The 15,533-nt window shown below is 41.2% G+C and overlaps 1 protein-coding gene across 1 annotated transcript in view; it reads right to left on the minus strand.

Annotated features, from left to right (window-relative positions):
- GOLM1 (golgi membrane protein 1) overlaps positions 1-15,533 on the minus strand; it is a 52,432-nt gene that overhangs the window by 17,184 nt on the left and 19,715 nt on the right. The window contains exons 4-5 of the mRNA XM_011372070.1: positions 4,752-4,806; positions 4,058-4,160 (exon numbers count right to left, since the gene is read on the minus strand). Coding sequence (XP_011370372.1) covers positions 4,058-4,160; positions 4,752-4,806 — 158 coding nt within the window. The remainder of the gene's footprint in view (positions 1-4,057; positions 4,161-4,751; positions 4,807-15,533) is intronic.

Genomic DNA, 15,533 nt, shown 5'->3' on the forward strand with positions numbered 1-15,533 from the left:
CCGTGGCCAAAGGTAGAACAATTTGAGCAAAAAAAATAAAATAGTATTGAATTATATCAAAGTATAAAACAAATATCCATGAGTCCCTACTGATACAAATAAGAGCCAAATCTGTACAGAAAAATTCAAATCAATTTATAGAGATGCTCTGCCCTTAGGAAAATGGAACATATTCCTCAATCTTTTAAGTGTTGGCTATGCATAGTGACTTCTTCCAAAGATTATAATATTCAGGGAGAAAAAATACAGTAAGTTGATAGTGAAGAAACCTGACAACCACTGCCTCAGTCAAGAGGTCAAGATTAATATCAACAGTGCTATCGTACTAACAATATGTACCCTCAATGTGAAGTAATGAAAATGGCACTTTACTTCTGTGTGGCCTTCCTCCCCAAAAGGTGGTGCTCCAGTGTAACTATAAGAAAAACATCAAATCTTAACTGAAGGACAGTCTACAAAATACCTAACCATTAAGAGGTAACCTAACACCAACCAAGGTCAGAGAAAGAGAGGAAGAAATAAGGCTGAAACCAGAAGCCGGACATGTGGTTTCCTGATTCTGTGCAGTGCTCTCATACCACATGGCTGCCTCTTCCGCACTGCACGCATTTCAGAACCAAGTGCAAGTGCACTTAACCTCTAACTCTTGTAATACACCCCTCAGTTCAAAGGAACTTACCAGGTCTCAACGTACCACGTACACAGAGGGGTGTCAGCTAGTGCAGAAATAACGAAAGGCAGTTCCTGACCTTGCACAGCTTATAGATCAAGAGAAAAGAAGACTTGCCGAAATAGTCACTTAAATAAAATTCTCACGAACATGCAAGCCACAGGTGGTAGACTAGTGCCCAGAAGTTTAAACACTGGGAACAAAAAGAGAAACGTCTGTGCACTGAAAGAACTAGACATGTCCAGTTCATTGTTATGAATATCACAGAAGCTCAGGATTAGCAAATGAGCAGGTGCAGGGCCATTCCTGGACCTTTAAACCTACAAAAGGGAAATACTGTTTTTCAGCCTTGCTAAAATCAAGTACAAAGAGCTTCTATCTCAGCCTTGCAGATTAAGGTCAGCTCTCCATACTCCAGCAATAAAGGAGAACAACCTCAGAAAAAAGCTCAAATTCCAAGACACAGACCATACAGATCGTGACAGCGTTACTTCCTGAAGGCCTCGGGCTGGCTTTTTCTTACACGTTTTGGTAAATGTTCAGGCATTAACTGGAGCTAAATTATAGAGACATACAGGACTTGGCCATAAGAGATTATTCTAACTGGTGCAACTGATGGTCGGAAGCATGTGAATGGACTGTATTCATCCCGGACTCTGATGTTGGAGTATTACTAATTACATTCTAGTAACAGCATTCACCAGCCCTACTTCTTCATGGCATGGAGATAGATGGCAAACGGTTCATCTCACACACTGACTCTAGGTGCTTTGGGGAGAGAATGCAAGGCTGTGTCTGGATCAAATATGGTGATCACTTAGTGATGGACAGAAGTAAGAAGTGGGGATGTGTGCTGACTCACACTGAAAAAGAACATTAACTTGTTTATAAGGAAACTGGGCCTTTCCATCAGCTTCTTTATTCTCAACACTGTCTTTTATAAAACATTTAGACCAGAGAGAATGTTTTAACAGAGGACAGGCAAACTTATACATGGGCATATACACAAAGTGGTGCATTCAATTTGTGGGAACCTGATGCACAACTTTGTGTATATATCCATTTACAAATTTTCTAACAACGTGTTCATACCTTTTATCAGATTCTCAAAAAGGATCTATAATCCAAAGAAGTTAAGGACAACTAACTCTTTCCAGCTTTCAACATTCCATGAATATCATCCCTGGGAAACATCTTCTATCTGGTTCTGGGCTTTGGGCACAACTAATGAAATAGGTGTAGTCAGCCTGAGTTTTCGATCTACCAACCTCCTAAGAGAAAAACAGTGCATCCCAAACACACAGCCAATCCAGTTAGAACATCCTGCTTACTGTCTGTCTGAATGCTCCTACCTGGAACACAGAGCTGCCCTCCCTGTCACTGGGCCCTGGTTGAATTCCAGCTAAAATATTCTGGATTAACATTTATCAAGGGAGGCCATTAGTGGCTTATTGTATTTCAATCAATGGAAGGGAAATACATGCTCTAAGGTGTCTCTCAAGGATGAGTAATAGAAAGATTGGAGCACTTGATATTTGTTAGAACGTTTTCGTCGGTTATCAGCCTAACTCAGGGTTTCTTGACTTGGCACTACTGGTGTTTTGGGTCAAATAAAACTTTGTTGTGAGAGGAGCCCTATGCACGGTAGGATGCTTACCAGCATCTCTACCCACGAGACGCCAGGATCACCTTCCTCCAAGGTGTTGTGGACAACTAAAAGTGTCTCCAGACATTGCTGAAGGTTTCCTGGGTGCAAAACTGCCACTCATGGAGACCACTGGCCTAGCTGAATAAGGTTCCATATGCATATTCTCTAATTGTGTTTCCTTCGCATTGACTGTGAGGGCCTTTACATATTTATGTACTTGGAGATTCCTGCTTTTAGTTCTATTTGGTTTTAAAGCAATTGGGAAGACATGACGGTGAACAGACAATCTTTTGGAAGACATCAGAATCCCTATGAGGGCGACAGGTGTAAGGAGATTTATTCTCCATTGCTGGTGACGGCGCAGATGGCTAAAACCTTTCAGAAGGCAATGTGGCAATTTATACCAAGTGATACACTAAACCTACAATTGAGTCTTTTTTAGAAGGAAATAATCCAAAATAATAATTTTTAAAAGTTACAGGCATTGATGTCAGGCCAATTATAATAATCAAAACTTAGAAGTATCCTAAATATCCAACAAAAAGGGAAATGGTACCTCCACAGTATGCAATAGTAACCAGCCATTTTTACATTTTTAAATTTGGGAGCAATATAGATTTTTATATATACATAGTACAAGTAAGTGAAAAAATGATTTATTATGTAAAAAAATTTGTTTGAACCTAGGTACAGATTAGAGAGGAGTAAAATTGAAAAGAGGTCTGGGGCCATGGGTGGCTGGATGTCTCTGAATCCCAAACTTCTTGTGCTTGAAGGGAAATACACAGACTAGACCATTCTCTACCCTCTAAATTAGTTTTTACTATCTTACTAATGGGTTTAGCTAACTTTCTAAAAGTTTGTTTTGATCAAAAAAGTATTCCAAGAAGTAAAAGTGTAGTTTTCTTATGCAACTAAAGTGAAGTTGTTATCAGCTTAAAACAGAATGTCGTAATTATAAGCTGGAGATCTAATGTACAGCATGGTAACTATAGTTAATAATAATGTACTATACACTTGGAATTTACTATGAGAGAAAAGTGTTCTCAACCATACAAATAATAAAAGGTAAACATGTGATATTACAGATGGTTAATTAGCTCGATGGTTAACTGAGGGCAGTATTTCACAATGTATAGGTACAGCAAAACATAACATTTTACAACTTAAATATACACTATAATTATTTGTCCATCATACCTCAGTAAAGCCGGAAAAATAAAAGTACTCCATTCTTACTGCAGAACTTTGGAAAGACACTTAAAAGTGAAGAAAACAAAAGCAATAAAATCATACTGATATTATGCCAAATCGCCTCTTAGTCTCTGAGTTGGATTTAGGTCACATCTGAGTACTTTTAGAACACATTATCAAAGGCTTTAGGTTTACTGACTTACCAGTAAACCCGTGCCATATCAAGTTTTAAATCAGATTAAGTTTTAAAGTATGTTGAATAAGTCATTTCCTGCTAAGGAGAACTGCCCTGCTCTCTTATCTTGTTTTATGAGTCCACTGGCTAACACTTTTCTATGGCTTTCTGAAGCACTGCTAACACTTAAAAAATAAAATGCATTTTTTCAGAAGGACCTGACTGCTTAAAAAGGAGCTGGAGTCCTCCCACAGAGCCCTGTATGCTCCATCACAGGAGGGCAAGTGATTATGCTGGACGCTGTCCACTGCCTTCAGCCTAAAACTTGTCAGCCCCTGAGTGTGTGCACGTGATGCTGAGACACACTTACAGGTCATAGGAGAACTTCCTCTCCAGGTTAGTCTGGTTCTTTTGAAACTGGAGAACATCCTGATACAGCTTGCCGTAATTCTTCTGCAAGGTCTGGAACTGGTCTAAATCGAGAGGAAGACAGGAAATCACACAATCACCAGCATGGCCGCAATGAACCCTGCTGACCCCTCCAGTCATAGCAGAAGGGGGAGCAGACCGCACAGAGGGGCTCACCCTGTTAGTGCCTCCACTGCTGCTTCAGAAGGGCCCCCCATAAAAACCCAACCCTGACGCCAAACTGACGAAGAGTAGCAAAGAAATGGAATTAAGTTGGGTTGGATAATTTTTATGTTTTATAAAGAATATCTGAATTCAGGGTGATGAGTGACCCAATTAACACACACACACATATACCACATATATATATAACAGATCACATGCATATCATATATATGTGTGTATACATGTATTTCTTAATGTACCAAAAAATGAGTCTGAATTCTGTACAGAAGCTTGAAATGTATTCAGTAACATATTTGAAGGAAAAGCTCTTTAAGGAATTATAGTCAAGCAAAAAGAATAAAGATTACTCGATCACTGTAATCCTATCCATCATTAGATTAAAATTAGAGACCTTAGAGAAGGCCAAGAGAAAAGGTGGGTTTTTCCCACAAGGTCCAATGTCAGGTGTAAAGGAGGGGAATGGAACTCACCTTGCAGCGTTCTGATAAGCCTCTCGCTTGAAGTGATATTATTCACTAAAACTGCCTGCAAGGAAGATAAACACAGAATGAAACCCTAGGCAACCTAACAACTCAAGAGTGCAGTGATAAGACTGACATGTGGGGGAAAAAAAAGAAGGGAGCAGCACCTCCCCGACCCAGAGCAGCTGTCAGGAGGGAGGGCCCCAGACGGGCAGCAGCTCTCTGGCTGGACAATCAAACGTCCAGTCTGAAAAATAACATGCATGTTGAAAGATCTGCTTTCCAAACAGTAGTCTATAACCCAAGGAAGGGGTACCCGGGTCCTGGCTCTATTTCATCTCCAGGACACAATCCTCCTCCATGAACAGCCCCAGCCCTGCCTGGCTGAATCAGCAACTTCAGCTTCTCTGTGAGGGAGCCCAGGTACAGTCACATCCTCAATCAGAAGTCACCCTTTGGATTCCAGGCTGGCTAACAGAATGAAGAGAGGGGGACCTGATGACCACTCCAGCAGCACAGCCTCCTGATTCATTTTAACCTCTGGCCTCTGGCTTCTGTTACCAGATCTGACATGAAGAGCTGACAGCCAGTTAGTTACACGAAGTTAGGAATGCCAACGACAGAAGAGAGAAGAGGTGACACAAGACTCAGGACAATGAAAAAAAAAGTAAAAAGAGATTATGTGGAGTTTAGTGTAACTAGCGGCCAATATGCACTGAATAACCAGTATGCCAAGTGCTCTGCTGAGCATTCCACACCTATCCACTCCTTTGCTCTTCATACGAGTTGGATGAGGTAGGAGAAATATCATCCATCTTAGGGGCCAGGAAACTGAAGCCCAGACTGCTTAGGAAGATCAATGTCACATGGCTTTTTCAACAGCAAACAGGCAAAGCAAACCCCTAGACCCAGCAAGCTGGCTCCAGAAACTGAGCTCTTCACCACCACTTGCCTAACTGAATCTAAACCCCGAGTAAGACATCAATCTAGTGGACTGTGCCTAGTGCTAAAAAAAACCCAAAAATCTGAGAAAAAAGGGAACTAGAATATTAAATATCAGAGCACATGATATTGGTGTTGTTTTGTGAACACACACAGAGCTGGGCACTGTGTCATAATCAACAAAGTCTGTAAAATGCTGCCCGTAATCTGAAGACACATTTTTGCTGCATTCCTGGTTAATGGTGTCAATGACAACCATACCACCTCACCGTTCTGTGCCTCTGGTTTCCTCTTGGACCCTCTCCGTGTAGCCCTCACTCTTTCTTTGGCCTAGACAGAGTTTTCTGGAGTAAGGTGATTATGAATACAGCAATGTGCTCCTAGAAATGAAATCTGGCCAAGCTAATCTGGTATTTTTTTGGGAAGATCTGAGCACAGGAACATTTCCTAGTACAATGGAAAAGAAGTCACAGTGATAATATCTCACATGATCAACCTCTCAGGGAGAGACGTCAAGAGCGGTACTTATAGATATCCTACGCAGGCAGCAGAGAGAAGAGAACCTGAAATGACAGGATGATTAGCATAGCGAGGAATCAGATTCACACAGCTTGCAGATCCTGCCACTCTCGTTGGTCATATGATCCAGCATCCCCACTTATGGGTACAGATCCAAAAGAACTCAAAGCAAGATCTTGAAGAGATATCTGCACCCCCACATTCGCAGCAGTACTATTCACAAGAGCCAAGAACTGGAAACAACCCAGGGTCTCTCAACAGATAAAGAAAATGGTATATACATATGGTGGCATATACATATGGTGGAATATTATGCAGCCTTTAAAAAGGAGTGTCACGTGCTACAACATGGATGAAGCTTGAGGCCATAATACTAAGCAAAACAAGCCAGTCGCAAAAAAAAAAAAAAATTACTGTGATTCCACTCATATGAAGTATCTAAAGCAGTCAAAATCATAGAAACAGAAAGCAGAAAGGTGGTTGCCAACAGCTGGGGGAAGTGGCAGGGAAATTAGGATTGAATGGGCATAGCGTCTCGGTGTTGCAAGATGAAAAAGTTCGAGATCTGTTGAATATATTTAACACTACTGAACTGTACACTTAACTTCTACCTCACCTATGCATCAAAACCTCCTCTCTGAACATCAAAGCTGAAACAAAACAGAAAAAGAACACTTAAATGATTATACACTGATTATATCTCAAAAGCTGTTATCTCCTAGGTAAATCATTTCTAAATTATGGCAATATAAAAATTATGGGCAATATGACTTGTCCCTCCTCATAGCCCCACCCCTAAAACATCCATATTGGAGTTTGCAACTATCTGGGGATTCAGGAAGGTTTAGAAATTGCTGCAATCTGAAATATCTGAAGATATTTCTGTCTACCACATGAGTTTATTCTTCCAAAAAGAATTTGTTTTAGTTATCTTCCTCCGCCTACTTACTTATGCATGGAAAAAAACAGTCTCCACTTAAATGGAAAAAAGATCATAAAATGCCATCAAGCTTTTATATACAGTTTTATATTTACTGAAAATCTTGTTGAATCACTTTCAAGAAAATTATGAAAATGTTTTTAGCTTTTTTAAGGGTTCGATAAAAAGAAAAAAAGACCTGTATTAAGCAAAATTATTTTTAAATGAATTATATATTCTACTCTAAACAACCCGGGTGTTTCACATGTTGGTGCAGTGACTTTGTGGAGAGGTGCACTTCCTGTGAGTGTGGACCGTGTCCTCAGGGAACGCTCAGCAGCAGACAAGGAGGCACAGTAAGTTCCACTGGAATGTAACTGGAAACTAAACTCGGAAAATCTCAGGATTATAATCCCCCACGTACAAATTCATTGTAACCATTCCATTCTGGGAAACAAGTACATTTGACCAGACTATTTCTGCTTTAGATTCCTAGAAAAATAAGCCCAACATTTCACAGTAAATTTCCAAAGCAGTAAATCTACGAAAAAATCAGCACATTCTGAAAGCTCAACAAGATGTAAATGACTAAATTTTACATGCACTATCTTTTGAAAAGCTCACCGGAAGTGTGATACGGATCACATTATTAAAAAGAGAAGGTGACTTCTACTGCTATATTTGTTTGGCTCATTGAAACAATCCACCTGCTTTGAAGGTGAGGGTCCACCTTAAATCAAGCCTTACTAAAGAGAACCCTCAAACCCTCTAACCCCTGTCAACCCACCAGCACTCAGGTGCCTAGGTAATGTCTTTGGAATGTCACTGCCGTTAGTTCTGCAGGGAAACAAACCTTAAAATGAGAAACTTAATCTTAGTGACCTGGGCATGACATTAAGAATGGGAAGAACAATATGAAATATTCATTAGTGTTGTCATTTTATCCCTCACCAATCTTAAAATCTCGCAGAGCAGTGCCATCCAACGGAAATATGGATGTCCTATGTTAGTCACATATAGAAATTTTAAATTCTCTACCAGTGATATTAAATAAAGTAAAAAGACACAAGTTGGGCAACGGATTTGAGCAGATATTTGTCCAAAGCAATGGCCAATAAGTACACAGGAAAGACGCTCAATATCATTAGTCATTAGAGAAATCCAATCAAAATGAGAAGATACCACTTCGCACACTCCAGGATGACTACAAGTAAAAAAAAAAAAAGAAGCGGAGGGTGGGAATGACAAGGATATAGAGAAAATGGATCCGTCATACACAGCTAATGAGAACGTAAACTGATGCAGCTGCTATGGAAAACAGTTTGGCGGTTCCTCAAGAAGTTAAACAGAGATTATATAACCCAGTAATTCCACTCCCAAGTATGTACCCAAGAAAACTGAAAACATAGATCCACATAAAAACTTGTCCACAAATGTTCACAGAAGAATATTCATAACAGCCAAAAAGTGGAAACAACTCAAATGTCCATCAAGTGATGAGTGGATAAACAGAAAGTGGTATATCCATACAACAGAATATTATTCGGCCATAAAAATAAGCGCTGATACGTGCCGCAACATGGATGAACCTTGAAAACACTGTACTAATTAAAGCAGCAAGTTACAAAAGCCCCCAAAATGTATGATTATGTTGATATGATATGTCCAGCATAGGCAAATCTATGGAGACAAAGTAAGTGAGCGGCTGCCAGGGGCTGGAGGGTAGGGAAAATGGGAGTGAGTGCTTAATGGGTACACATTTGATTTTGGGGGTGATGAAAATGTTCTGGAGTTAGTGGTGATAGTTGCACAACATCATGACTATACCAAAAACCACTGAATGATACACTTTAAAATGGTTAAAATGGTGAACTTTACATTATGTGAAAAAAAAAAAAACACAGGTGAAATAAAATACTAATATTTTATTTAATATATCCAAATTATCATTTTAAGATGTAATCAACATAAACTGAATTAATGAGATATTTTACTTTTTTATTCAGACTAAGCCTTTCAAATCTAGCATATTTTACACTTACAGCACATCTCTATGGGGATATTTTCGGTGCTCCATTGCCATTTGCCGGCAAAGACAGCACAGTCCCTGAGGAATAAGAAAAGAGGGCAGACAGAGTCCCAGAGAGTCCCAGTGAAGTGCCAATTATTTATTTATAGCATCTCACTAAGATTACACACTCACACTGGCACCCATTCACATCAACAACAAAACAGACAATGCCACCCAAACACTTCATATCCGCAACCCCTGTGGGCCAAATCCTGGCTCAATGAACATATGTTCTCAGAGAAACCACCAAACAAAGTGGTGGGCAGCTAGTCCAGTTCACAAAACCCTATGGCTGATGTAAGTCACTTTTGTGATTAAAAACAGACATGGAAATGTGAACAAAGAGATATCTGATATTAAGGATTTGCTGGAGTTTGGGGTATGATAATGGCATTGTGGTTTCGAGAAAGATCCCCCCTTTTAGAGATATATACTGAAATATTTATGATTGAAAAAGTATGAGTTATAATCACTGAAGCCTGACATTGGACACACACGAGTCCATTAGATCATTCTACTTTTTCACGTTTAAAAATTTCCACAAATTAGTTTACATACACAGGCATACATATCTAATCCTGTCACGTTGCTACTAATTTAAACTGAAAAGCAAAGCTAAGGATGAATTCTCTTTTTAATCTTAACTTCAAGGCTGGTTTTAGTGGGAAAGAAAGGTCAGTTAGAAAATGTTGAGATAAACTTGTTTTCTGAAGGAAATCTTGGGTAGGTTCAAGACCTTTCAGAGGCACAGATCTCTCTAGCGTGTTATTCTTACTTGTAATCTCACTGCTAACATTAAGCAGTTTTCTTATCACAGCATATACGGCTGATCCACAATGTATCCGCGATGACAGAGGTCTTTTGAAGCTCTTTAGCTAAAGAGGAGGAGCAAGAAAAAGAGAAATGAGTAGAGAGAAAGAGAGCAAGAGAGAAGACTGGGGGTGGATTTTCTTAAAGAAAATGAAAAGATGGAAGACACTGTGGATACCGCTTTGCAGTCTGCTACTAATTTGCTCCTTCACTTTGGACACATCACTTAACTTCTGGCCTCAGTTTTTCCAACCGGAACCAAAAGGGTTGGCCTGCAGTGTTTTAAAAGAGACACACAATGGACAGTTCAGGTGGAACAATTCTTTCTTTTCCGTACTGGCCCCACATGGCAGCATATTTACAACCCTGCTCTCCTCCTCTCCTCTGAATGTCAGGAGCATCTTTGTCCATGAAATGTATGCCACCAAGACTAAAAAAAAAAATAGCCCCACCCCCACATTTCCAAATGGCCCTGGTGAGGAAGCTGGAGGTTTAGTCAATAGCTGTATATATAAAAGAACTGACAGCAGAGCCAGGGGGAGGTCCAGGTTCTAGCTCAGCCGCTTGGCCCCAGGCTCTCCATCAGGTTGAAAACCACTGGTCTTGATGACCACACACATCTCTTTAATCCTTCAAAATTCCTGCAATCCTAAACCCCCAGGAAGCAAGCACGGCAGGAGGGAGCCGGTTTCCCGTGAGCAGGGCTGGGAAAGATAATAGCTGGGAAGCAGTGCCAAGCTAGACAAGCACAGCACACAAGGGCTTGACTGCGGGGCAGGTGCTTGAAAAGCACTTGAAAATCTTCATCCCTGTTCTCAGAGGAAGAAAAACACTCATGGCTACACAGACGGCACCAGCAATGAGAACATTCCCTGGCTGTTTTTTAACCAGCCAGGAAATGCCACCATGACACTTTGGGACAGGTACTGAGAACAAGAGATTCCACTGTTCCAAGCCCACCACGCCCGAGGGCAGGGGGAGCTGTCCCAAGCCCCACTGTCAACGGCAGGGGAAGCCCTGGCTGAGCACCTTCTGTGGCTTTAGTTTTTTTCCAAATAGAAATCCTAACAATGCCTCTGCCTCACCTGTGGCAAGGTCAAATCCTGACTTCCTGCAAACACGTGTACACAGACACCTCGGGATTAAAGAGGAAATGAAAACTGAACTAAGTGTAGGGGTTACTGGGCCACAGATCCCACGCATTGCTCAACAGGAATAATCATAGACCCGCCCCCATCTGTCAGGGTGAAAGAGAAAATAAAAAGATGGTGAGGTCTAATTTCCTCTATGTATTTCACATCAAACGCCTGTCCTGCGGTGCTGGGTTAAGTATAGAGGTGAACAGAGGGGCAGGGAATTCTGAGTGAGAGAACAAGGCAAAGCCACCACCGGAGCACACCCTAGGAGTCCATTACACCTTCTATATAGCAAAGAAACATGAAAAAGCTCTTTCTGGTAAGGAAGAGGCCAAGTCCAAGACTGAATAGCTCTGCGGGGTTTGTTTTTGCCCCCACAGAACAAGAGAGCAGTGCTCAGAAAACAGCCAGGTCTGCTCAACTGCCGTCATCACGGGCAATTCTCGCTGCAAGGTAATGCCCTCCATGTGGAAAACAGGTTTCGATGAATTTATTTCCCCTGCTTTCACTTTCTGCCTCTATGCACACAGCTCCTTCACCTCTCCACGTCATACCTGTCGCCCAGGCCTGTCAATTCTTTCCACTGGTTGTCTCCCAAACCTGCTAACTTCACAGAATCCCTTCTACGCTTATCTCAATTCAGCAAATGATTTTTGCTTCAAATATTTAAAGAGCTGCCTGAGTAGTTTGCTTCCTCTGCCCTGCTCCCCACCCCAAGCATACCCCCAGGGGCCAGGGCCTGCCTTTTAAACACCGAACTGATCTGATGACCTGGAACCCTTTGATGGTTCCCCTGTCATGAACTCAACTCCAAATACTTTAAGTGGCTTCAGGGTCTCGACATTCCTCTGTACTCCTTATATTCCCAACACCACTCACACCCAGCCACCAGGTGCTATTCCCACCTCCTGACACCTTGGGAGGGGCACATTCACCTGGCACTTCCAGGTGAGATACCTGAAGACTGCTCTCCTGTGACTCACGCAGCACTTCGACACCCTTACCTTACCCACTCGGTGGGGGACGCAGATCAACACCTCCAATCTTCTAGTGTGCCTTCTGAAAAAGCTTGAAAGTTAAAAGTTCAATTTTCCAGGCTCATTCCAAGTGACATTTAGATCCAATCAGATGCATTCACTTGAGACTGGAATGCTGAACAGGATTAGGCGTGGAGGTGCAGAATGGATACGGAGTAGGATGCCCTGCCTCTGAGCTAAGCTGCAGGGGCAGCCTCCTGGTCCAGTCTCTGGGTGGGGCTCTGGAGCCACTCCTGACATGGTGAGCCATCCTAGAGACTGCTCTTCCAGGCCCTCCTACCTCTTATCAGCGCCTACCTCCTCGTGCCAAATCCTTTCTGTTTAAAACAGCCAGAATGAGTTCTGACTACAATTGACCACGACAGATTCATTTACTTGTCTTTTTCCAGCACTCGACAGGAAATGCATGGACATCAGACACAGCCTGGTCCGCAGCTAGGCACAAGCCTGGTGCCTGGTAAAATACTGAACAGACAGAACTGAACACGAAAAATTAATCATAAAAACTGAAAACCTATTCTGAAACCCTTTATTCTTCAATCAATCACAGGGATAAAAAGTGATAAAAATAAAAGAAACTACATTTATCTGCACAAGTTCACTCTGGCCCCCCAAGAAAACGACCCCTCCAGAAGAAAGGTACACAAAAAAAGCTGGCCCAGAGAGAAGAAAATGGAACACTCAGAACTGTGTCTTGTGCCACATGAGATTTCTATATGATGACGCCAGAGGGAAAGAGCCAACAGTCTGGACCCAGCCCCCTGCCGGCCCACTCTGCAAGTCCCAGGAGCCAAGAAGTGACCTCTCAAAGTATAATCTTTACCTCCATCTCGGAGGTAACATCACCTATGTCCCAGTCAGGCACTTCGAGAAATTAAATGTATTCTTATGTGAACAGGATTAGAGTTTTGAAAACTCTAAAGTAAGACAAATGACTAGACCTCTTAACATCAGTCATTTCTTTTACAAGAGACAGAATCTTACAGAGGAAGTTACTCACAGAAACCAGTGCTGAGGAGAGCAGCCCCAATCCCAGGCCCCAAACTGCACAAGAACCAATGACATAAACCATCTCAGCTCTTCTGGCTTTCACCACCCAACAACCACAGAAACTCCACTAATGGGTCATTTACAACAGGAAACCCCTCTAAAGCATGGTGTTTTCATGCCACTCATCTCAATGCTTGACAGAGCTTCCTCGTTCCCCAAGTGACTATGCGAGAGAGGAGAAACCTGGAAGCTGACTGAAGCCACCTCAATGCAAGCACAAGTCACAAAGGTGAGTGACAAAGGTGCAGGTAAGGCAAGGTGAGTGGCCGGCCTGTCCCGCCTCCACCTTCCCAGCTGCCTCGCTCCATGAGCTTTTCTCCTTCTGACACAAAACAATTAACAAGTCACCAACATCCCCTCTTCCATTCTTCCAGTCAACAATTTTTTTTAGACCGGTAGCTTCCCTTCTGGAATGACACAGGAACTGTATTTCCATTACAAATAAAATCTTACTCAATTTTCTTTATACTATTGCACTATTAATTTATGTATTTTAACAATAAATGAAGCGTAAAGGTCAACATCAGATAAATGATTGCAAGAAACCAGCCCAGCAAGAATGTCACCAACACAAATATGAACAATGAAGCCATTTCTGATTCTAACTTGGGGCAAGTAAAAATGAACAAAAGAGCAGGAAGCTGGACATTCCCTGGATGAAGTGCTACTAAGTAATTCAGGGACTTCAGATATCAGGTAATCTGTCCCTCTCATGCCTTTAGGGCCACTGCGTGGGTATGGAGCAGCCACCAGCCAGGAGAGTACCCAAGATCTTGGTAAGTCTTCAGACTCCAAAATACCGATCAGCCTTCTGACAACAAAATAAAAGAATGAATTAAACCACTCTATGCCATCCTTAGGAGATAGATAATGCAGACCTTTACAAGTGACCCTCTATTAGCTTTTGCCAAAAACTAAAACCTGAGAGTCTGTTTCTACTTAGGCCCCTTAAAAACCTGTTTCAAACATACACACTTGTACATCTTAAAATAGCATTTCACTGGTGGTTGTGTGAAGATTATTTATACCCATGCAAATGTGGTTTAAAATGTGACCTCAAGTTCTTTGACGCTGTTCCCAAAGACAGAGTCTAATCCCTTCCCCCGCTTCCATTTGGGCTGGCCTGCCTGAGTGACCCACTTCTAACTAATGCAGAGGAAGTGACCATGCTGACTACAGTAAAAGGTATCACAGGTTGTACCAAAAAAATTCATGTCCACCCAGAACCTGTAAATGGACCTATGAAATCTATTTAGAAACAAACATTTATAAAACAATTCTGTCTCGAATTATACCCCTGACTTTCTACTTCTGACTGCCTCAACACCCCTAAAACAACAATGCATAATAAGGCAAGAGTTTCTGGGTCTTTTTTAATGATGTGTCAAAACTATATGTGTTCACATATGTTAATCATTTAAAGAACCTCCTTTACGTTCTACAATTTTCACGGCATACCTATATTTATAAAAGCTTGAATATAAAAATTTATAAAAGTTTAGATGTAATCTATTTTTTAAAAGAAGGTGAGTAGTTCTCAGGGATGTTAATCTCTGAGAGATAAAAGTATGATTTTTTTTTTGTATTTTCAAAAATGCCTACAATATTTTGATACTTAAGACAGACAACTTTTTTGAAAGTTACTTAAGGCTGACATGCACAATCATTTGTTTCAAAACAAAGCTGAACATCCCTTCTAATATACAACTCAGGAGATGACTATACGAGGGCTTCCACCAAGTTGTACAAATACACACGAACTTACATAATTGTACTTATGCGGTCAAACCGTCATAAACATACCTAATTCTGCAACAGACAAGGAGGCAGAAAAGAAAGGAAATGAGAATGACGATTCAATGCCCAAGAATCAGCTGAAGTCTCATTAAAATATCTATCACCAAATGATCAAAGTCTGAGATCTGGTTCAAATTATCTCATGTGACTGACTGGTTGATGCTCCAGCCAATGAGTGCACGCCCTCTGTGCCAGGTTTCCTCCCTCATCCAATGGGCTGGCTGTGGGGCATCAAAATGGAACAAACATGGCCACCTAACCTTCCACGCGGGCAGCAGCAATGGGTGAGCAGCAAGTCTCCTACCCGGCATATCTTCTAAAAATTTTCAAGGATTCCAGTAAATGTTGGTAAAAATGAAAGAAATATCTTAGAAAAAAAGTATGAACATCAATTACTTGGTAACAGCTCTGCTAAATGATTTTTAAAAAATTATATCTACTAATTATAATATCTTCTACTTTTAAAATAATTTCAGAGGGTCAAAAAAATGAAAAAACTCTAATAAGAAT

This window comes from Pteropus vampyrus, unplaced genomic scaffold, assembly GCF_000151845.1.
Source record: "Pteropus vampyrus isolate Shadow unplaced genomic scaffold, Pvam_2.0 Scaffold199, whole genome shotgun sequence".
Classification (NCBI taxonomy): Eukaryota; Metazoa; Chordata; class Mammalia; order Chiroptera; family Pteropodidae; genus Pteropus; species Pteropus vampyrus.